The 22,646-nt window shown below is 48.8% G+C and overlaps 1 protein-coding gene across 2 annotated transcripts in view; it reads right to left on the bottom strand.

Moving 5' to 3' along the window:
- The window catches only part of IDH3B (isocitrate dehydrogenase (NAD(+)) 3 non-catalytic subunit beta), a 96,303-nt gene that overhangs the window by 57,089 nt on the left and 16,568 nt on the right, over window positions 1–22,646 (bottom strand). Inside the window, exons 8-12 of one of the 2 annotated variants that reach the window (XM_063925445.1) lie at window positions 22,399–22,501; window positions 21,179–21,325; window positions 10,703–10,797; window positions 10,271–10,331; window positions 8,120–8,516 (exon numbers count right to left, since the gene is read on the bottom strand). In XM_063925445.1, coding sequence (XP_063781515.1) covers window positions 8,427–8,516; window positions 10,271–10,331; window positions 10,703–10,797; window positions 21,179–21,325; window positions 22,399–22,501 — 496 coding nt within the window. In that variant the 3' untranslated portion in view covers window positions 8,120–8,426. Of the gene's footprint in view, window positions 1–8,119; window positions 8,517–10,270; window positions 10,332–10,702; window positions 10,798–21,178; window positions 21,326–22,398; window positions 22,502–22,646 lie in introns of those variants that run through there. The other variant, XM_063925453.1, reaches the window with a different exon arrangement.

The following is a 22,646-nucleotide window of genomic DNA, read 5'->3' as shown; positions in this document are numbered from 1 at the left end:
CAGAGGAACCCTACACATATTCTTCCTGTGTTTCTGGAGCCCAGCGATAGTTTATTAAATACAGGGGAACCCTACACATATTTCCCCTGTGTTTTTGGAGCCCGGGCAGGTTCATTAAATACAGGGGAACCCTACACATATTTCCCCTGTGATTCGGGAGCCCGGGGATGGTTAATTAAATACAGAGGAAACCTACACATATTTCCCCTGTGTTTATGGAGCCCGGGCTGGTTCATTAAATACAGAGGAACCCTACACATATTCCCCCTGTGTTTCTGGAGCCCAGCGATGGTTCATTAAATACAGGTGAACCCTACACATATTTACCCTGTGTTTTTGGAGCCCGGTGATAGTTCATTAAATACAGAGGAACCCTACACATATTTCCCCTGTGTTTCTGTAGCCCGGGCTGGATCATTAAATACAGAGGAACCCTACACATATTTCCCCTGTGATTCGGGAGCCCGGGGATGGTTAATTAAATACAGAGGAAACCTACACATATTTCCCCTGTGTTTATGGAGCCCGGGCTGGTTCATTAAATACAGAGGAACCCTACACATATTCTTCCTGTGTTTCTGGAGCCCAGCGATAGTTTATTAAATACAGGGGAACCCTACACATATTTCCCCTGTGATTCGGGAGCCCGGTGATGGTTCATTAAATACAGAGGAACCCTACACATATTTCCCCTGTGTTTATGGAGCCCGGTGATAGTTCATTAAATACAGAGGAACCCTACACATATTTCCCCTGTGTTTCTGTAGCCCGGGCTGGTTCATTAAATACAGAGGAACCCTACACATATTCTTCCTGTGTTTCTGGAGCCCAGCGATAGTTTATTAAATACAGGGGAACCCTACACATATTTCCCCTGTGTTTTTGGAGCCCGGGCAGGTTCATTAAATACAGAGGAACCCTACACATATTTCCTCTGTGTTTCTGGAGCCCAGCGATGGTTCATTAAATACAGGGGAACCCTACACATATTTCCCCTGTGATTCGGGAGCCCGGGGATGGTTAATTAAATACAGAGGAAACCTACACATATTTCCCCTGTGTTTATGGAGCCCGGGCTGGTTCATTAAATACAGAGGAACCCTACACATATTCCCCCTGTGTTTCTGGAGCCCAGCGATGGTTCATTAAATACAGGTGAACCCTACACATATTTCCCCTGTGTTTTTGGAGCCCGGGCAGGTTCATTAAATACAGAGGAACCCTACACATATTTCCTCTGTGTTTCTGGAGCCCAGCGATGGTTCATTAAATATAGGGGAACCCTACACATATTTCCCCTGTGTTTCTGGAGCCCAGTGATGGTTCATTAAATACAGAGGAACCCTACACTTTTCCCCTGTGTTTCTGGAGCCCAGCGATGGTTAATTAAATACAGGGGTACCCTACACATATTTCTCCTGTGATTCTGGAGTCCGGGGCTGGTTCATTAAATACAGAGGAACCCTACACATATTTCCCCTGTGTTTCTGGAGCCCAGCGATGGTTCATTAAATACAGAGGAACCCTACACATATTTCCCCTGTGTTTTTGGAGCCCGGGCAGGTTCATTAAATACAGAGGAACCCTACACATATTTCCTCTGTGTTTCTGGAGCCCAGCGATGGTTCATTAAATACAGAGGAACCCTACACATATTTCCCCTGTGTTTCTGGAGCCCAGCGATGGTTCATTAAATACAGGGGAACCCTACACATATTTCCCCTGTGATTCTGGAGCCCAGCGATGTTCATTAAATACAGAGGAACCCTACACATTTCCCGTTTCTGGAGCCCAGCGATGGTTCATTAAATACAGGGGAACCCTACACATATTTCCCCTGTGTTTCTGGAGCCCAGCGATGGTTAATTAAATACAGGGGAACCCTACACATATTTCCCTGTGATTCTGGAGCTGGTTCATTAAATACAGAGGAACCCTACACATATTTCCCCTGTGTTTCTGGAGCCCAGCGATGGGTCATTAAATACAGAGGAACCCTACACATATTTCCCCTGTGTTTCTGGAGCCCAGCGATGTTCATTAAACACAGAGGAACCCTACACATTTCCCCTGTGATTCTGGAGCCCGGGGATGGTTCATTAAATACAGGGGAACCCTACACATATTTCCCCTGTGATTCTGGAGCCCAGCGATGTTCATTGAATACAGAGGAACCCTACACATTTCCCGTGTCTGGAGCCCAATGATGGTTCATTAAATAAAGGGGAACCCTACACATATTTCCCCTGTGATTCGAGAGCCCGGGCTGGTTCATTAAATACAGAGGAACCCTACACATTTCCCCTGTGATTCTGGAGCCCGGGGATGGTTCATTAAATACAGGGGAACCCTACACATATTTCCCCTGTGATTCTGGAGTCCGGGGCTGGTTCATTAAATACAGAGGAACCCTACACATATTTCCCCTGTGTTTCTGGAGCCCAGCGATGGTTCATTAAATACAGGGGAACCCTACACATATTTCCCGTGTCTGGAGCCCAGTGATGGTTCATTAAATACAGAGGAACCCTACACATATTTCCCCTGTGATTCGGGAGCCCAGCGATGGTTCATTAAATACAGAGGAACCCTACACATTTCCCCTGTGTTTCTGGAGCCCAGCGATGGTTCATTAAATACAGGGGAACCCTACACATTTCCCCTGTGATTCTGGAGCCCGGGGATGGTTCATTAAATACAGAGGAACCCTACACATATTTCCCCTGTGTTTCTGGAGCCCGGGGATGGTTCATTAAATACAGGGGAACCCTACACATATTTCCCCTGTGTTTATGGAGCCCGGTGATGGTTCATTAAATACAGAGGAACCCTACACATATTTCCCCTGTGTTTCTGGAGCCCGGGGATGGTTCATTAAATACAGGGGAACCCTACACATATTTCCCCTGTGTTTATGGAGCCCGGTGATAGTTCATTAAATACAGAGGAACCCTACACATATTTCCCCTGTGTTTCTGTAGCCCGGGCTGGTTCATTAAATACAGAGGAACCCTACACATATTTCCCCTGTGATTCGGGAGCCCGGGGATGGTTAATTAAATACAGAGGAAACCTACACATATTTCCCCTGTGTTTATGGAGCCCGGGCTGGTTCATTAAATACAGAGGAACCCTACACATATTCTTCCTGTGTTTCTGGAGCCCAGCGATAGTTTATTAAATACAGGGGAACCCTACACATATTTCCCCTGTGTTTTTGGAGCCCGGGCAGGTTCATTAAATACAGAGGAACCCTACACATATTTTCTCTGTGTTTCTGGAGCCCAGCGATGGTTCATTAAATACAGGGGAACCCTACACATATTTCCCCTGTGATTCGGGAGCCCGGGGATGGTTAATTAAATACAGAGGAAACCTACACATATTTCCCCTGTGTTTATGGAGCCCGGGCTGGTTCATTAAATACAGAGGAACCCTACACATATTCCCCCTGTGTTTCTGGAGCCCAGCGATGGTTCATTAAATACAGGTGAACCCTACACATACCGTATATACTCGAGTATAAGCCGACTTTTTCAGCACAGTTTTCTATGCTGAAAAAGCCCCCCTCGGCTTATACTCGAGTCAACGGCTGCAGCAGACGCCGTGGGCTGTGTGGGCGTCCGCTGCAGCCGGCTCCAGGGACAGACACTAGAGGTCATTATTGACCTCTAGTGTCTGTGCGGCGTTGCTATGGGAGAGACGTCATGACGTCTCTCCCATAGAGATGATCGGGTGCCGGGAAGCGGGCGCCGGCGCGGGCGGCCAGACGGAGCGGCGACCGGACGGAGCGGGGATCCAGATGGAGCGGCGGCCAGACGGAGCGGGGATCCAGATGGAGCGGCGGCCAGACGGAGCGGATGAACAGATGGAGCGGCGGCCAGACGGAGCGGAGCAGCGCAGCAGCAGAAGAAGCGGTCGGGAAGCAGGAGCGGGGCAGTGGTAAGTATTGTTTTAGTGTGTGTTTATGTTTGTAAGCTGCAAAGGGGGCACAGTAACAGGGGGCAAACAAAGGGGGCACAACAACTACTGGGGGCAAAGAAAGGGGGCACAACAACTACTGGGGGCAAAGAAAGGGGGCACAACAACTACTGGGGGCAAAGAAAGGGGGCACCACAACTACTGGGGCAAAGAAAGAGGGGTCATAACTACTGTGGGCAATGAAAGAGGGGGCACAATACTGGGGGCAAAGAAGGGGCATAACTACTGGGGGCAAAGCAACGGGGGCATGTTTTTATCTCACTGGGGGTATATGTGGCACTGGGGGCACAACCCTAGAAACAAACATTACCCCCTGGCAACAAGCATAACACCTACCGCATAAAATCCCTGGCAACGAGCATGACACCCTGAGCATGAAAACCCCTGGCACCGTGCATTTCCCACCCTAGGCTTATACTAGAGTCAGTAATTTTTCCCAGTTTTTTGTGGTAAAATTAGGTGCCTCGGCTTATATTCGGGTCGACTTATACTCGAGTATATACGGTATTTACCCTGTGTTTTTGGAGCCCGGTGATAGTTCATTAAATACAGAGGAACCCTACACATATTTCCCCTGTGTTTCTGTAGCCCGGGCTGGATCATTAAATACAGAGGAACCCTACACATATTTCCCCTGTGATTCGGGAGCCCGGGGATGGTTAATTAAATACAGAGGAAACCTACACATATTTCCCCTGTGTTTATGGAGCCCGGGCTGGTTCATTCAATACAGAGGAACCCTACACATATTCTTCCTGTGTTTCTGGAGCCCAGCGATAGTTTATTAAATACAGGGGAACCCTACACATATTTCCCCTGTGATTCGGGAGCCCGGGGATGGTTAATTAAATACAGAGGAAACCTACACATATTTCCCCTGTGTTTATGGAGCCCGGTGATGGTTCATTAAATACAGAGGAACCCTACACATATTTCCCCTGTGTTTCTGGAGCCCGGGGATGGTTCATTAAATACAGGGGAACCCTACACATATTTCCCCTGTGTTTATGGAGCCCGGTGATAGTTCATTAAATACAGAGGAACCCTACACATATTTCCCCTGTGTTTCTGTAGCCCGGGCTGGTTCATTAAATACAGAGGAACCCTACACATATTCTTCCTGTGTTTCTGGAGCCCAGCGATAGTTTATTAAATACAGGGGAACCCTACACATATTTCCCCTGTGTTTTTGGAGCCCGGGCAGGTTCATTAAATACAGAGGAACCCTACACATATTTCCTCTGTGTTTCTGGAGCCCAGCGATGGTTCATTAAATACAGGGGAACCCTACACATATTTCCCCTGTGATTCGGGAGCCCGGGGATGGTTAATTAAATACAGAGGAAACCTACACATATTTCCCCTGTGTTTATGGAGCCCGGGCTGGTTCATTAAATACAGAGGAACCCTACACATATTCCCCCTGTGTTTCTGGAGCCCAGCGATGGTTCATTAAATACAGGTGAACCCTACACATATTTCCCCTGTGTTTTTGGAGCCCGGGCAGGTTCATTAAATACAGAGGAACCCTACACATATTTCCTCTGTGTTTCTGGAGCCCAGCGATGGTTCATTAAATATAGGGGAACCCTACACATATTTCCCCTGTGTTTCTGGAGCCCAGTGATGGTTCATTAAATACAGAGGAACCCTACACTTTTCCCCTGTGTTTCTGGAGCCCAGCGATGGTTCATTAAATACAGGGGAACCCTACACATATTTCCCCTGTGATTCTGGAGCCCGGGGATGGTTCATTAAATACAGAGGAACCCTACACATATTTCCCCTGTGTTTCTGGAGCCCGGGGCTGGTTCATTAAATACAGGGGAACCCTACACATATTTCTCCTGTGTTTCTGGAGCCCGGGGATGGTTCATTAAATACAGGGGAACCCTACACATATTTCCCCTGTGTTTCTGGAGCCCGGTGATGGTTCATTAAATACAGAGGAACCCTACACATATTTCCCCTGTGTTTATGGAGCCCGGGCTGGTTCATTAAATACAGAGGAACCCTACACATATTTCCCTGTGTTTCTGGAGCCCAGCGATGGTTCATTAAATACAGGGGAACCCAACACATCTTCCCCCTGTGTTTCTGGAGCCCAGCGATGGTTCATTAAATACAGGGGAACCCTACACATATTTCCCCTGTGATTCTGGAGCCCGGGCTTAATATGTTTTTGGGCAGGTTATGCCATTTATTTTTCTTTCTGATTTTTAAACTAATTTTCTTTTAACTTCTATACACTGCAGTATTCATTCATTTAAACCTGAATAAGTTGCGTGTGGCCGGTGATTGAGCCCCTAACACTATAGAATCTATACACAATGATAATGTGACAGGACCCAGAAACAATGAATGTTATGGAACGATGGCTCCCTGGGAAGTGATGCCGACACTGGCTTACCCCCTGACACAGACTGGCGCCGTCGGCTACTCATGACACTGGGGTAGCGGCACTGGGATGGAGCTGCAGCAGGGCAGGAACACTCTGATTCTGTGTGACATCGCGCTGACATATAAATTACCGGAGAGGGAACTAAACATTATCATTTTCTTTTCCAGCAGACATGAAACATGAAGGAGGAAAGTAACTAAGGTTGAAAAAAGACAATTGTCCATTGAGTTCAACCTATCTGCGGTCTCCTATGCAGTCTTGTTATAGGACTAGTTATTTTTATGTTAGGACTTGTTATATTAACTATAATGCGTGCCTATGCACCATAACCCTGAATATCTTTATCCAATAGGAATTTATCTAACCCATTCTTAAAGGTGATGACTGAGTCCGCAGTTACTACTCTCTCAGGCAGGGAATTCCAAACACGTATTGTCCTTACTGTGAAGAAACCTTTTCACCTCAATGTGCGGAAACTCCTCTCCTCTAACCAAAGCGAGTGACCACGTGTCCTCTGTGCTAATCTTATAGAAAACAGGTCCCTCCCAAGCTCTGTGTATTGACCCCTTATATATTTGTAGAGGTTGATCATGTCCCCTCTTAGTCTCCTCTTTTCCAATGTAAACATGCCTAGCCTTGCAAGCCTTTCCTCGTATTCCAGCGCCTCCATGCCCTTGATTAGTTTGGTCGCCCGCCTCTGAACCTTTTCTAGCTCGAGGATATCCTTTTTGTAATATGGTGCCCAAAATTGCACACAGTATTCAAGATGTGGCCTCACAAGCGATTTATATAATGGGAGTACAACACTCTCGTCCCTAGCATCAATTCCCCGTTTTATGCATGCTAATATCTTATTAGCCTTCTTTGCTGCACTTCTACTTTGGGTACTGCTGCTTAGTTTGCTATCTATGTGAACCCCTAAGTCCTTTTCCAGTACAGAATCCCCTAATATTACCCCATTTAGTATGTAGGTATAATTTTTGGTCTTGCCCCCGCAGTGCATTACCTTACACTTGTCTGTGTTGAATCTCATTCTCCATTTTGCTGCCCATGTTTCCAGTTTAGTTAAGTCGTTCTGAAGAGACTCAGCATCCCCCTCCGTATTTATAACCTTACACAATTTGGTATCGTCTGTGAAAATTGATACCATGCTCTCTAGACCTACTGTTAGGTCGTTGATGAAAATGTTGAACAAAAGTGGTCCAAGTACAGACCCTTGTGGCACACCACTTAGTACTTTAGTGCAATTTGTAAATGAACCATTAACCACAACGCGCTGCTCCCTATTGTCTAACCAATTACTAAACCAAGTGCATATTGTGCTCCCTAGCCCTATTTCTTGTAGCTTGTAGATAAGTCTCATGTGTGGTACAGTGTCAAAAGCTTTGGCAAAGTCTAAAGATTACATCCACCTCTTTACCCTGATCTAGGTTTGCGCTTACGGTTTCATAAAAGCCAAGTAAGTTGGTCTGACATGATCTGTCCTTCACGAATCCATGTTGATTCCTTTTAATGACCTTATTTGCTTCAAGGAACTTCTGAATACTATCTCTTAGAATACCTTCCAATACTTTCCCCACTATAGATGTAAGACTAACTGGTCTATAATTACCTGGTTCAGCTTTACTTCCCTTTTTGAATATCGGCACTACCTCCGCTATACGCCAGTCTTTGGGAACCATACCCGATTTAACCGAATTCATGAAGATCAAAAATAGAGGTCTTGCTAGTTCAGCGTGCAGTCTTGTAATGTGTTACAGTTTAATACCCTTGCCGCGATCATCGCTGGTACAACAATCACAGTACGGAATATACTACACACATTGCCATCCTATATATATATTATGTACATTATATGTGGATGGAAATATACAGACGAAGTCTGCGGCATGGGACACCGCACCACAAGGCACCAGGACACCTATGAGTCTGGCTATGGGGATGTATAGGAGCCGGGATGTGAGGCAGCAGCTCCGGTCAGGCACTCTCGGTCAGACGTACAAGGCAGAGCAGCGTGGAAGAGAAGCAGCATGGATGGATGGGGCTAGTTAGAGTAACGGGCATGCAAACTGTCAATCACAGCCTTGATGAAGTCCGTGGTGGTGGAATATCCGCCCATGTCCCGCGTTCGAACCTACAGGGTGAGGTGGCAGCACAGACAGAATGGGGGAAAAACAAAACTGAAAAGAGGTGACGGAAAAAAAAAAAAAAAAAAAAAAAAGAGATACAGCAAGTCTGGAATCTGCTCCCTCCAACAGGCTCACAACGCAAAGGAACGTCCCCCCCACTGCTGTCACCCACCCCAACGTCCGGAAATGTTACGCCCACTTCAGCACCCGAGCTGTTACACCCACTCCAACATCCGAGCTATTAAGCCCACTCCAACTTCCACCCCAACATCCGAGCTGTTACACCCCTCACTCACCCACTCCAGCGTCCGAGCTGTTACACCCACTCCAACGTCCGAGCTGTTACACCCACTCCAACGTCCGAGCTGTTTTACGCCCACTCCAACATCCGAGCTATTACACCCCTCACTCACCCACTCCAGCGTCCGAGTTGTTACACCCACTCCACATCCCACCCAGCGTCCGACCTGTTACACCCACTCCACATCTTACACTAACATCTGAGCTATTACTCCCACTCCACAGTCAGAACTGTTACCCCCACTCCACATCTCACGCCAATGTCCAAGGTGTTACAGTACAGTCACTCGCCTCCCAATCTATTCTCTCCCCACCTACATATCACTCCAACGTCCAGACTGTTACACTGAAGTAATCAGGGAGAGGGTGGAGAGAGGTCAGGAAGCAGGTATGAAGCAGAGATGGGGGAGAGAGTGGACAGGAAACCGGTATCAGGCAGAATAGGAGAGCGGGGTCGGGAATCAGTCATGCATCAGGCAGTGACAGGAGAGCGGGGTCGGGAGGCGGTCATGTATCAGGCAGTAACAGGAGAGCGGGGTCGGCATGTATCAGGCAGTAACAGGAGAGCAGGGTCAGGAAGCGGTCATGTATTAGGCAGAGATGGGAGAGCAGGTTCGGGAAGCGGTCATGTATCAGGCAGTGACAGGAGAGCGGGGTCGGGAGGCGATCATGTATCAGGCAGTGACAGGAGAGCGGGGTCAGGAAGCGGTCATGTATCAGGCAGTAACAGGAGAACGGGGTCAGGAAGCGGTCATGTATCAGGCAGTGACAGGAGAGCGGGGTCGGGAAGCGGTCATGTATCATGCAGTGACAGGAGAGCAGGGTCAGGAAGCGGTCATGTATTAGGCAGTGACAGGAGAGCGGGGTCGGAGGGTGGTCATGTATCAGGCAGTGACAGGAGAGCGGGGTCAGGAAGCGGTCATGTATCAGGCAGAGACGGGAGAGCGGGGTCAGGAAGCGGTCATGTATCAGGCAGTGACTGGAGAGCGGGGTCGGGAAGCGGTCATGTATCATGCAGTGACAGGAGAGCAGGGTCAGGAAGCGGTCATGTATCAGGCAGTGACAGGAGAGCGGGGTCGGGAAGCGGTCATGTATCATGCAGTGACAGGAGAGCAGGGTCAGGAAGCGGTCATGTATCAGGCAGTGACAGGAGAGCGGGGTCGGAGGGCGGTCATGTATCAGGCAGTGACAGGAGAGCGGGGTCAGGAAGCGGTCATGTATCAGGCAGTGACTGGAGAGCAGTCCGGTATCAGGCAGAGTAGGGTTAGGAAGCGGCTAGCCACCGGGCAGAGATGGGTTATGGTGAGTAGTCTGTAGGTAAGCAGGGCTATTAGAGTGGAGCCACCAGACTGTAATTTTGCCCCAGCGCAGAAAAGATCAGTACTGAGCGTATATGTAATCACAATGGAGCTATGCATCTGTTATAATCTTACGTCAGTCATGCAGAACAGTCACTCACCTTTCCCTGTTTAATCACCTTCTTCACTGCATCTGAGATGAGATTGGAGTGATACTCGAGGCTGGAAGCGAGGGGAGGAATATATAACAGAATGTCAGCTGAAACGCGTCACGTCACACATCCTACCACTTACAGTACATGAGCTATGTACACAATATAATGTGTATTAATCACAACTATATTACTCTGTCCACTACGTGTCCCCAGACAACACGTTACATGCCAATAACACATGTCCATTCCAGAAATGCCACATTACACCCTCATCATTGTCAGAACGGCTGTCACATGACGCCGAGAGGAAGAGACCACGTCTGCCTCTGTCACATGACATCAGTATGCATTCACCAACCTGGCAGTCACATGACTAGAGGGACCTGGCACGGTCATGTGACACATTGAATGGTGTTCTTGACCTGACGTATCACTTACTTGAGGTGACGCAACATGTTTGAGGCGGACAGCAACATGGCGGTTGGATTAGCGATGTTCCTGCCCACAGCCTGGGCAAAGGGATGACGGGCGCCCTGTGGGGAGAACACACAATCACACATTGCAGTATAATGACCACACGGGAGCAGAACCACCATGGGGGAGATTCATGGGTGATGGCAGGTCAGATGCTGGGGATACCAAGGGATATCAGGGAGGTAATCTGCAGGCAGCAGGACTCCTGGGGAGGGATCTGGTGACAGAGGGACCCCAGCGAGGAGACATCACCGTGTATCAGGGGGGTAATCTGCAGGCAGCAGGACTCCTGGGGAGGGATCTGGGGACAGAGGACTCCTGAGGAGGGATCTGGGGACAGAGGGACCCCAGCGAGGAGACATCACTGTGTATCAGGGAGGTAATCTGCAGGCAGCAGGACTCCTGGGGAGGGATCTGGGACAGAGGGACCCCAGCGAGGAGACATCACTGTGCATCAGGGGGTAATCTGCAGGCAGCAGGACTCCTGGGGAGGGATCTGGGGACAGAGGGACCCCAGCGAGGAGACATCACTGTGTATCAGGGGGGTAATCTGCAGGCAGCAGGACTCCTGGGGAGGGATACTGCCCTCTCCTGGCTACTGATTACTTCCTCCCACTCCCACCTACAAGATTTTTCACGCGCTGCTCCCTTCTCTGGAATTTTCTACCTCTTCCCCTCAGACTCTCCACCTTTCTACAGAACTTCAAACGGGCTCTCAAGACCCACTTCTTACCCAAACCCAGCCAAATCTCACCCTAACCCTCTGTTCCACGCCCTCTATGTCACCCCTGTCTGTCTACTCCTCCCCTTGGAACAGGGGTGGGGAACCTCCGGCCCGCGGGCCGTATACGTCCCGCGAAGCCGTTTGCTCCGGCCCACCCGCTTCTGTCAGTGAGACACGCTGCCGCTCAGTCCGGCGGCAGCGTGTCTCAGCTGTCAGGACAGGGAGAAGAGCGCGGCGATGTTGGATGATGGCGGCGGCGTGTAGGACTTCAAACTAGCCGCCGCTTCGTGAGCCAATCAGAGCTCGCGGACCGGCAGCCAATCAGGAGCCGCGGCTGCTGGCCCGCGAGCTCTGATTGGCTCTCGCACCGGCGGCTGGTTTGAAGTCCTACACGCCGCCGCCACCCGACATAGCCGCGCTCTCCTCCCTGTCAGCAAGCAACGGTAAGCAGCACGGGAGGGGGGGGGGGGGGGGCGGCATCTGTATACCTGGCGCTGTGGGGGGCATCTGTATACCTGGCGCTGTGGGGGGCATCTGTATACCTGGCGCTGTGGGGGGCATCTGTATAGCTGGCACTGTGGGGGGCATCTGTATAGCTGGCACTGTGGGGGGCATCTGTATAGCTGGCACTGTGGGGGCATCTGTATAGCTGGCACTGTGGGGGCATCTGTATAGCTGGCACTGTGGGGGTATCTGTGTACCTGGCACTGTGGGGGCATCTGTATAGCTGGCGCTGTGGGGGGCATCTGTATACCTTGCGCTGTGGGGGGCATCTGTATACCTGGCGCTGTGGGGGGCATCTGTATACCTGGCACTGTGGGGGCATATGTATACCTGGCACGGTGAGGGACATTTGTATACCTGGCACGGTGAGGGACATTTGTATACCTGGCACGGTGAGGGACATTTGTATACCTGGCACTGTGAGGGGCATTTGTATACCTGGCACTGTGGGGGCAATTGTGGATCTGGCACTGCACTATTGGGGGCATATGTGTATCACGTCCCATTTTAACTGGCCATACCCATTTTTTTTGGCGCGCACACACAGTACCTCTAAGGGGCAGACCTACTGGGGGGCAGGGTAATTATTTTCAATTGAGAATTTTTGTATGGCCCCCGAAGGATTTTATAAATATCCAAATGGCCCTCGCTAGAAAAAAGGTTCCCCACCCATGCCTTAGAATGTAAGCTCTCACGAGCAGGGCCCTCTTCCCTCATGTGCCTTTCCTTCTCTTACGTAAACCATCTGCTTTTCAATACTCCCTCAGTTTCTGCCGATGATACTTATGCGAGTGCCGTCTGCTGTCGCAGCTATGTGTATATCCCCTGTACCTGTCATATATTGTCTTGTACTGTAAGTCGCTGGTTTCCTGTGTGTGTATATCCCCTGTACCCGTCATATATTGTCTTGTACTGTAAGTCGCTGGTTTCCTGTGTGTATATCCGCTGTACCTGTCATATAGTGTCTTGTACTGTAAGTCGCTGGTTTCCTGTGTGTATATCCCCTGTACCTGTCATATATTGTCTTGTACTGTAAGTCGCTGGTTTCCTGTGTGTATATCCCCTGTACCTGTCATATATTGTCTTGTACTGTAATTCGCTGGTTTCCTGTGTGTGTGTATCCCCTGTACCTGTCCTATATTGTCTTGTACTGTAAGTCGCTGGTTTCCTGTGTGTGTATATCCCCTGTACCTGTCCTATATTGTCTTGTACTGTAAGTCGCTGGTTTCCTGTGTGTGTATATCCCCTGTACCTGTCACATAGTGTCTTGTACTGTAAGTCGCTGGTTTCCTGTGTGTGTATATCCCCTGTACCTGTCATATAGTGTCTTGTACTGTAAGTCGCTGGTTTCCTGTGTGTATATCCCCTGTACCTGTCATATAGTGTCTTGTACTGTAAGTCGCTGGTTTCCTGTGTGTGTATATCCCCTGTACTTACCATATATTGTCTTGTACTGTAAGTCGCTGGTTTCCTGTGTGTGTATATCCCCTGTACCTGTCATATAGTGTCTTGTACTGTAAGTCGCTGGTTTCCTGTGTGTGTATATCCCCTGTACCTGTCATATAGTGTCTTGTACTGTAAGTTGCTGGTTTCCTGTGTGTATATCCCCTGTACCTGTCATATATTGTCTTGTACTGTAAGTCGCTGTTTTCCTGTGTGTGTATATCCCCTGTACCTGTCATATAGTGTCTTGTACTGTAAGTCGCTGGTTTCCTGTGTGTGTATATCCCCTGTACCTGTCATATAGTGTCTTGTACTGTAAGTTGCTGGTTTCCTGTGTGTATATCCCCTGTACCTGTCATATATTGTCTTGTACTGTAAGTCGCTGTTTTCCTGTGTGTGTATATCCCCTGTACCTGTCATATATTGTCTTGTACTGTAAGTCGCTGGTTTCCTGTGTGTGTATATCCCCTGTACCTGTTATATATTGTCTTGTACTGTAAGTCGCTGGTTTCCTGTATGTGTATCCCCTGTACCTGTCATATATTGTCTTGTACTGTAAGTCGCTGGTTTCCTGTATGTGTATCCCCTGTACCTGTCATATATTGTCTTGTACTGTAAGTCGCTGGTTTCCTGTGTGTGTATATCCCCTGTACCTGTCCTATATTGTCTTGTTCTGTAAGTCGCTGTTTTCCTGTGTGTGTATATCCCCTGTACCTGTCCTATATTGTCTTGTACTGTAAGTCGCTGTTTTCCTGTGTGTGTATATCCCCTGTACCTGTCATATATTGTCTTGTACTGTAAGTCGCTGGTTTCCTGTGTGTATATCCCCTGTACCTGTCATATATTGTCTTGTTCTGTAAGTCGCTGTTTTCCTGTGTGTATATCCCCTGTACCTGTCATATATTGTCTTGTACTGTAAGTCGCTGGTTTCCTGTGTGTATATCCCCTGTACCTGTCATATAGTGTCTTGTACTGTAAGTCGCTGTTTTCCTGTGTGTGTATATCCCCTGTACCTGTCATACATTGTCTTGTTCTGTAAGTCGCTGGTTTCCTGTGTGTGTATATCCCCTGTACCTGTCATATAGTGTCTTGTACTGTAAGTCGCTGGTTTCCTGTGTGTGTATATCCCCTGTACCTGTCATATATTGTCTTGTACTGTAAGTCGCTGGTTTCCTGTGTGTGTATATCCCCTGTACCTGTCATATATTGTCTTGTACTGTAAGTCGCTGTTTTCCTGTGTGTGTATATCCCCTGTACTTACCATATATTGTCTTGTACTGTAAGTCGCTGTTTTCCTGTGTGTGTATATCCCCTGTACCTGTCATATAGTGTCTTGTACTGTAAGTCGCTGGTTTCCTGTGTGTGTATATCCCCTGTACCTGTCATATAGTGTCTTGTACTGTAAGTTGCTGGTTTCCTGTGTGTATATCCCCTGTACCTGTCATATATTGTCTTGTACTGTAAGTCGCTGGTTTCCTGTGTGTGTATATCCCCTGTACCTGTTATATATTGTCTTGTACTGTAAGTCGCTGGTTTCCTGTGTGTGTATATCCCCTGTACCTGTCATATATTGTCTTGTACTGTAAGTCGCTGTTTTCCTTTTTTCCCTGTGTGTGTATGTACTCTGTAATTGGGCGCTGCGGTTCCCATGCGGCGCCATATAAAATAGGATATTGGTACCTACCGGTAAATCCTTTTCTCTTAGTCCGTAGAGGATGCTGGGGACTCCGTAAGGACCATGGGGTATAGACGGATCCGCAGGAGCTTGGGCACACTATAAAGACTTAAACTGTGTGTGAACTGGCTCCTCCCTCTATGCCCCTCCTCCAGACCTCAGTTAGAAACTGTGCCCAGGAGAGATGGACATTTCGAGTAAAGAATTTATAAACACGGTGAGTGTCCTACCAGCTCACACCACGAACACACCGCAGAACGTGGCATTCAATAGAAAACCAGCCAACGGCATAAAAAATACACAGCCACATGCTGAGAGAATATGTAACACAACCTGTGTGTCAACACAACCAATAATAAGACACCGCATGCCATGGCATGAACCTCGCCAGCAACAGCCTGACAGAGAAGAAACACCACTATAGTGTAACCAAAACAATAACTGCAGACACAGTACGCACTGGGACGGGCGCCCAGCATCCTCTACGGACTAGGAGAAAAGGATTTACTGGTAGGTACCAAAATCCTATTTTCTCATACGTCCTAGAGGATGCTGGGGACTCCGTAAGGACCATGGGGATTATACCAAAGCTCCAAAACGGGCGGGAGAGTGCGGATGACTCTGCAGCACCGACTGAGCAAACATGAGGTCCTCCTCAGCCAGTGTATCAAACTTGTAGAAATTTGCAAAAGTGTTTGAACCCGACCAAGTATCCACTTGGCAAAGTGGAACCGCCGAGACTCCTCGGGCATCCGCCCAAGAAGAGGCCATCTCCCCAGTAGAACGGGCCTCCACCGACCACGGTGACGGCAATCCAGCCGTAGAATGAACATGCCAAATATCATCACAGATCCAGCGTGTAACAGACTGCAGAACGCAATCTCCCAAACCATGCTGGGAACATACCAGACAAACAGAGCCTCTGTTCCTCCAATCTGAGCCAAACTGGCGACCTAAATATTAGTGATGAGCGGATTCGGTTTTACTCGGTTCTCAAAACCGAATCTTATTGGCTATCCAAAACACGTGACATCAGTGAGCCAATAAGATTCGGTTTTGAGAACCGAGTAAAACCGAATCCGCTCATCACTACTAAATATTCAAATCCCTGTCTACATTGAGAGAATTTGAATCAGCTAAAGCCTAAGAAACCACTGGCATAAAAATATGCCAAATTCTGCGAAACCCAGAAACCACTTTTGGCAGAACTACCAACCGAGTCCTCAATTCCTCTCTATCCACATGAAAGATCAAACAAGGCTCTTGTGCGACAAAACCACCACTTCCGACACCCGCCATGCGGATGTCAAAGCCAAGAGCATGACCACCTTCCAAGAGAGAAATATTTGTAAAGAAATTATTAGGCCACACTGCACTGAAATGAAGCCCCACTTTAGGCTTGCCTTCACACCGGTTCGTAACGTATGGATAAGAACGACCTAGCTGAAAGCCTTCCATAGGAGCCTTCCTGGCTACACACCAAAACACATAGTTACGCCAACTACGGAGGTAAAGCTCAGCTCTTACTTCTTTCTTAGCCTGAAAAATTGAGGAAATGACGTCACTGGAAACACCCTTTCGGCTTAGGGTATGGCATTCAACCGCCACGACGTCAGACACAGCCGCGGTCAGTCTTGCCACGCGGCCTGATCTTGCTGAAACAGATCCTCACGTAGAGAAAGAGGGCAGGAATCTTCTATGCATTAATCATGAAAAACTGGAAAGCAAACCCTCCTTGGCGAGACCGGATCCGAGAGGATCGCCTGAACCTTTTTTCATCTCACATTTATCACCGTCAGAAAAAGTAAAAGCGGAGAGGCCACATAGACCGACTAAAAAAAACCACGGCGTCACGAGGGTGTCCACAGCTATAGCTTGAGCGTCCCTTGACCTGGAACAATATCCCTGAGACCTCTCTTTGAAGCGAGACGCCAACTTATCCAAGTGCGACATTCCTCACGTCTGGGAAAACCTCTCGTGGATAACTGAATTTCTCCCGGATGGAGATCGCGTCAGCAGAGGAAATCAATTTCTCCGTCGTTCACCTCCGGAACGAAGACCGCTAATATAGCGTTTACCAGATTTTTCCACCCAACGGCAAAACTGTGCATCTTCTGCCATTGCCGCTTTGCTCCTTGTTCCGCCATAGCGGTTTACCTACACCACTGCTGACAAGTCGTCTAGCAGAACATATAGATTACGTTTGTCGAAACTAACTCTTAATTCAAGAAAGTTTATAGCAGACAAGCTTTCCAACTTGACCTTATCCCCTGGAAACACGTCCCTTACAAGTACTGCTCCCCTGTCTCGGAGATCTGTATGCACGGACCCCAGGATCTACACCCGGAACCCGACCCTTCATCCCTCTAGAAGGAGAGAACCGAGCCGACACCACAGGAGCGATGTCCCGGCCGTTAGGATTATATTCAGGAGCATGCCCAACCGGTTTAGCAACGGAACACATTGATGAAGTGTCAGAGTAAAGCTGATCCAACTCTGGATCGTCAGACCTCCTTTCACATGGAAAAACACCGAACCTTAACCGGTCAGTATCTACTCTGAAACCCACCTCCGACATCTGTGTCGTTGGAAACTACAGACAATCCCTGTGTCGAAGAACAGTCAGAGAGAAACAACGATTTGCACCTTTATACAGGGACCACCGGACAATGTTCTGATCCCAACGCACTTCTGTACGGCGTTGTGTACTATCTTCCCTTCCAGAACGGAATGGCAAGAACTATTAGAAAAACAGTAAAGGGAACAACCATAACTCCAAATGTTCCCCTTTGGATTCTAGAAATAACTCACAGGTCCCAGTCTATTTCTGGACCAACCGAAGCATAGTAGACAAGTGCCCGACGGAGCGGGGACCAGCCCGATAGACTCAGCGACAAGTGGTGGATGTGGAGGAAACAGACACGACATCCATTTCTGCGAACCTAACAAGGCTGCAGAACTCTTACCTTTTCACCTCCCCCTGACTACACAGAACAGGAAAAAAAATCAGGATTTTGGTACTTACAGATAAATCCCTTTCTCCGATTCCACAGGGGCCACTGGAGCGTAGTTACCCAACAGCAGCGGCCATCAAGAACGAGGGGGCGGAGCCAACTCCCGCTCTGTTCGGCGGGCTCAGGCTCTCCGCTCCCCGGCCGCACACCGCTCCCCGGCCGCAGCATACAGGCGGCCGGGGATGCACTGAGACAGCAGCGGTCACCAAGAACTAGGAGGGCGGAGCGGAGAAAGCCCGCCGAACAGAGCGGGAGTTAGCTCCGCCCTCCTAGTTCTTGGTGACCGCTGCTGTCTCAGTGCATCCCCCGGCCGCCTGTATGCTGCGGCCGGGAAGCGGTGTGCGGCCGGGGAGCAGAGAGCCTGAGCCCGCCGAACAGAGCGGGAGTTAGCTCCGCCCCCTCGTTCTTGATGGCCGCTGCTGTTAGGTAACTACGCTCCAGTGGCCCCTAGTGGATGAAGGAGAAAAGGACTGTATCGAACCGGTTAAAACGACCACATCCCACAAAGGAATGCGTCACCAACCGTGGTGAAAGAGGCTAACACACGAAGTTAGACTTACCAGAGGAATCCGCCGAGATTGACTGACCATAAGCCACCAAACAGCTGTATACCTCCCACCAGCATCTCCCGGAGACATCCTCTGCATTTTTTGGTCACACCTCTGTCACGTGGCAGCCTGCTGTAATATTATAAGGTAGAACAAACATAGACAAGCCTACCCACACTGGGTAGGGTAATTCTATCGGACGCCTACCCGAATACAACACTCCCTCAAGTGCATACAGCGTAACAAGGTCAAAGTATAGAAATAAAATTTCACTTAGCTGCCGGCGTATGATCTCTTGTGACCGGGCTCTGCGTCGGCCAGGAGTTGACTGACATAATTTACACTCCGCGATGTGAAGAGAATAATATTCGGACTCCTTTAGAGGATCGAAACCAACTCGTCATGGCCAATCTAGAGCTTAATCAACAGAGCGACCCGTACATGATAAGAATACCATTATTTCAGCATTCATGTATATACATCACGTAATACACAATAAAACACATATCCTAACCATGCATATATAAACCTATATCTACATATATACACATATAGATATAACCTATACGCAAGTGGATTGTCCAGACCTGTCAGGTCCCTAGTGACGGTAAAGTGTTGTGAATGTGTATGACCATGTACTGACGTGCCCCCGATGTGGATCTACCAGGAACGTTATGGTCGACAGAAACTTAGTAAATGTCGACCGCAAGGAATAGTAAGCGGGCAAAAAATAATTCCAGAACCCGAGGGATCTGAGGGAAGGATACAAACACAATATTGATAACCCCCCCCCCCACATATACCAATATATATATATATATATATATATATATATATATATATATACACACACACACACACACACACACATATACATATAATATATATATATATATATATATATATATATATATATATATATATATATACACACACACACACACACACGTACAACGTAATAACCGCTTGATAATTTTTTTACCCAGGAAATACCATTGATGCCGACAGGGCATCCCCAAACAACTGTATCTCCCCTATCGTGTTTGCTGTTTTAAACACACGAAACACCAATTTTTTAGTACTTAATTTCCCGAGTCAAACACCACCATGCGCTGGCGAAGCCGACAGTTATTCCCACAGCAGCTTGTGACAAAGCCCTGACACCTGCCGACATATGTCGACTAACCAATAGTGGGTACAAACAGGGAAACATTGAATTCATGTAATATAAGAGTGATTATGCGTCCATTATCAACCATAAAGCTATATGACCCCCATATAGCTTTAAAACACTGTGCCCCCCCTCCATCTTACTGACTAGCAAGTCCTGGCGGGTATTTGAAGAAAAATGGCGCTGACTCCTGTATGAGGGCTAAGCTCCGCCCCTTCCCGGCGCGCTTAAGCCCGCTCAACTAAATAAATACATATATATGTTAATGAGCTGGGGAACCTATATACATATAGGGAGTAAGCCCCCGTCTGTCTAATAAGCAGCCCAGGGCGCCCCCCCTGCGCCCCGCACCCACAGAAGCCGTTTGTGTGTGGGAGCCACGTTCCCCCGCCCGGGATAATACACTAGATGCTGCCCAGCACCCTGCAGGCCGATGGCGTGTGGGAGCGGGGAGTGCAACACTACCGCTGCTGCTCCCTCCCGTTTGTGGCGTACTGGCGGGGCGGGCACCGAAGGATGTCCCCCCGCCAGTGAACTTCATAGTAAATATATTTAAATATATACATATATATACTGCCCAGGGCGCTCCCCCCCCCCCCCCCCAGCGCCCTGCAGGCCGATTGTGTGTGTGTGTGGGAGCAGGGAGCGCAGCGATACCACTGTTGCTCCCCCCTGCGGCACACTGGCGGGGTGAACATACTCGGTGCCCGGGCACCTAAATATGTCCCCCCGCCAGCTCCTAGACCCTCAGCAACATGCCCCCAGGGCGCTCCCCCCAGCGCCCTGCACCCTCCAGAGACGTTGGTGTGTGGGAGCATGGAGCGCAGCACTAACGCTGCTGTTACCTCCGTCACTGAAGTCTTCTTTCTTCTATATACTCACCCGGCTTCTTACTTCTGGCTTCTGTGAGGGGGATGACGGCGCGGCCCCGGGAACAAGCAGCTAGGCGCACCAAGTGATCGAACCCTCTGGAGCTAATGGTGTCCAGTAGCCGAGAAGCAGAGCCTTTAAACTAAGAAGAAGTAGGTCCTGCTTCTCCCCCCTCACTCCCATCAAGCAGGGAGCCTGTAGCCAGCAGGTCTCCCTGAAAATAATAAACCTAACAAAGTCTTTCAGAGAAACTCAGGAGAGCTCCCCTAGTGTGTGACCCATCACTCCTGGGCACAAAGTCTAACTGAGGTCTGGAGGAGGGGCATAGAGGGAGGAGCCAGTTTAAGTCTTTATAGTGTGCCCAAGCTCCTGCGGATCTGTCTATACCCCATGGTCCTTACGGAGTCCCCAGCATCCTCTAGGACGTATGAGAAATAAAGATTAATAATAACAACACCGAAATACACCAACCAGCCGATGCCGCTACTCACAGTCTCAAACACGGCGTACTCCGCGCTGTAGCTCTCTCCGGGCACCACGCCCGCTCCACCAACCAGACCAGCCGCCAGGTTATCAATGATATTGCCATACAAATTTGGCATCACCAACACATCAAACTGGTATGGGTTCTGTACCAGCTGCGGGAGCAAGAGACAGGCGTCAGTCCCACTGTACGGGGAATAATCACACAGGCTAGACAGAGTGGTATGAGACAGTCCCACTGTACAGGGACAGACAGGATACAATATAGACAGAGGGGTATGAGACAGTCCCACTGTACAGGGACAGACAGGATACAATATAGACAGAGGGGTATGAGACAGTCCCACTGTACAGGGACAGACAGGATACAATATAGACAGAGGGGTATGAGACAGTCCCACTGTACAGGGACAGACAGGATACAATATAGACAGAGGGGTATGAGACAGTCCCACTGTACAGGGACAGACAGGATACAATATAGACAGAGGGGTATGAGACAGTCCCACTGTACAGGGACAGACAGGATACAATATAGACAGAGGGGTATGAGACAGTCCCACTGTACAGGGACAGACAGGATACAATATAGACAGAGGGGTATGAGACAGTCCCACTGTACAGGGAATAATCACACAGGCTAGACAGAGTGGTATGAGACAGTCCCACTGTACAGGGAATAATCACACAGGCTAGACAGAGTGGTATGAGACAGTCCCACTGTACAGAGACAGACAGGATGCAATATAGACAGAGGGGTATGAGACAGTCCGGTGACAGATAGAAGAGGGAGACAATGTATGGGGTGGGTACTGCAGATTCCTCAGAATTTCCTCAGTAAGTCTCTCCCTTATGTACTAAGAAGGTCTCTATGTTTGGATCAGTATTGCAGTCCCCCTGGGAGTCTATGGGGCTTCAGTACGGGAGAATATAACAAGCTCTTGAGGCTATGGCTACAATTCTATAATCTGCACCCTCTGCGGTAAGCACTGCTCCCATGTGTGCGGCCGGACAGTAACTCTGCGGGGTCAGGACCCCACAATATGGCGACACTGCATGATCTGCCGCGATACACAGCTACAAGAAATGATACTTATTGTGCGTTTTCTGCTGGCGTAATAACAATGCTTCATGGAATATGCCCCTCCCACTGTCGGGTGATAGTAGCAGTAGAGAGCCACGTGGCTCGGGGTGACCCGCAGAGCGTGTGTGGTGCACAGAGCCTCACCTGCATGCAGCAGTTATCAATGATCATCGTGTCAAACTGGATCCGGGGATATAACTCCGACACCTCCTTACAGCACTGCAAGAAAAGGCCGTCCCCCAGCTTCCTGCAGGACAGAACATCATCATCATATCAGCATTATCCTCCGTATAATCGGCTGTAAGCATTATCCTCCGTATAACCGGCTGTAAGCATTATCCTCCGTATAACCGGCTGTAAGCATTATCCCCCGTATAACCGGCTGTAAGCAT

Source organism: Pseudophryne corroboree, chromosome 1, assembly GCF_028390025.1.
Source record: "Pseudophryne corroboree isolate aPseCor3 chromosome 1, aPseCor3.hap2, whole genome shotgun sequence".
NCBI lineage: Eukaryota > Metazoa > Chordata > Amphibia > Anura > Myobatrachidae > Pseudophryne > Pseudophryne corroboree.
The sequence above is the reverse complement of the archived record's forward strand: the minus strand, read 5'-3'. Positions and strand labels throughout refer to the sequence as shown.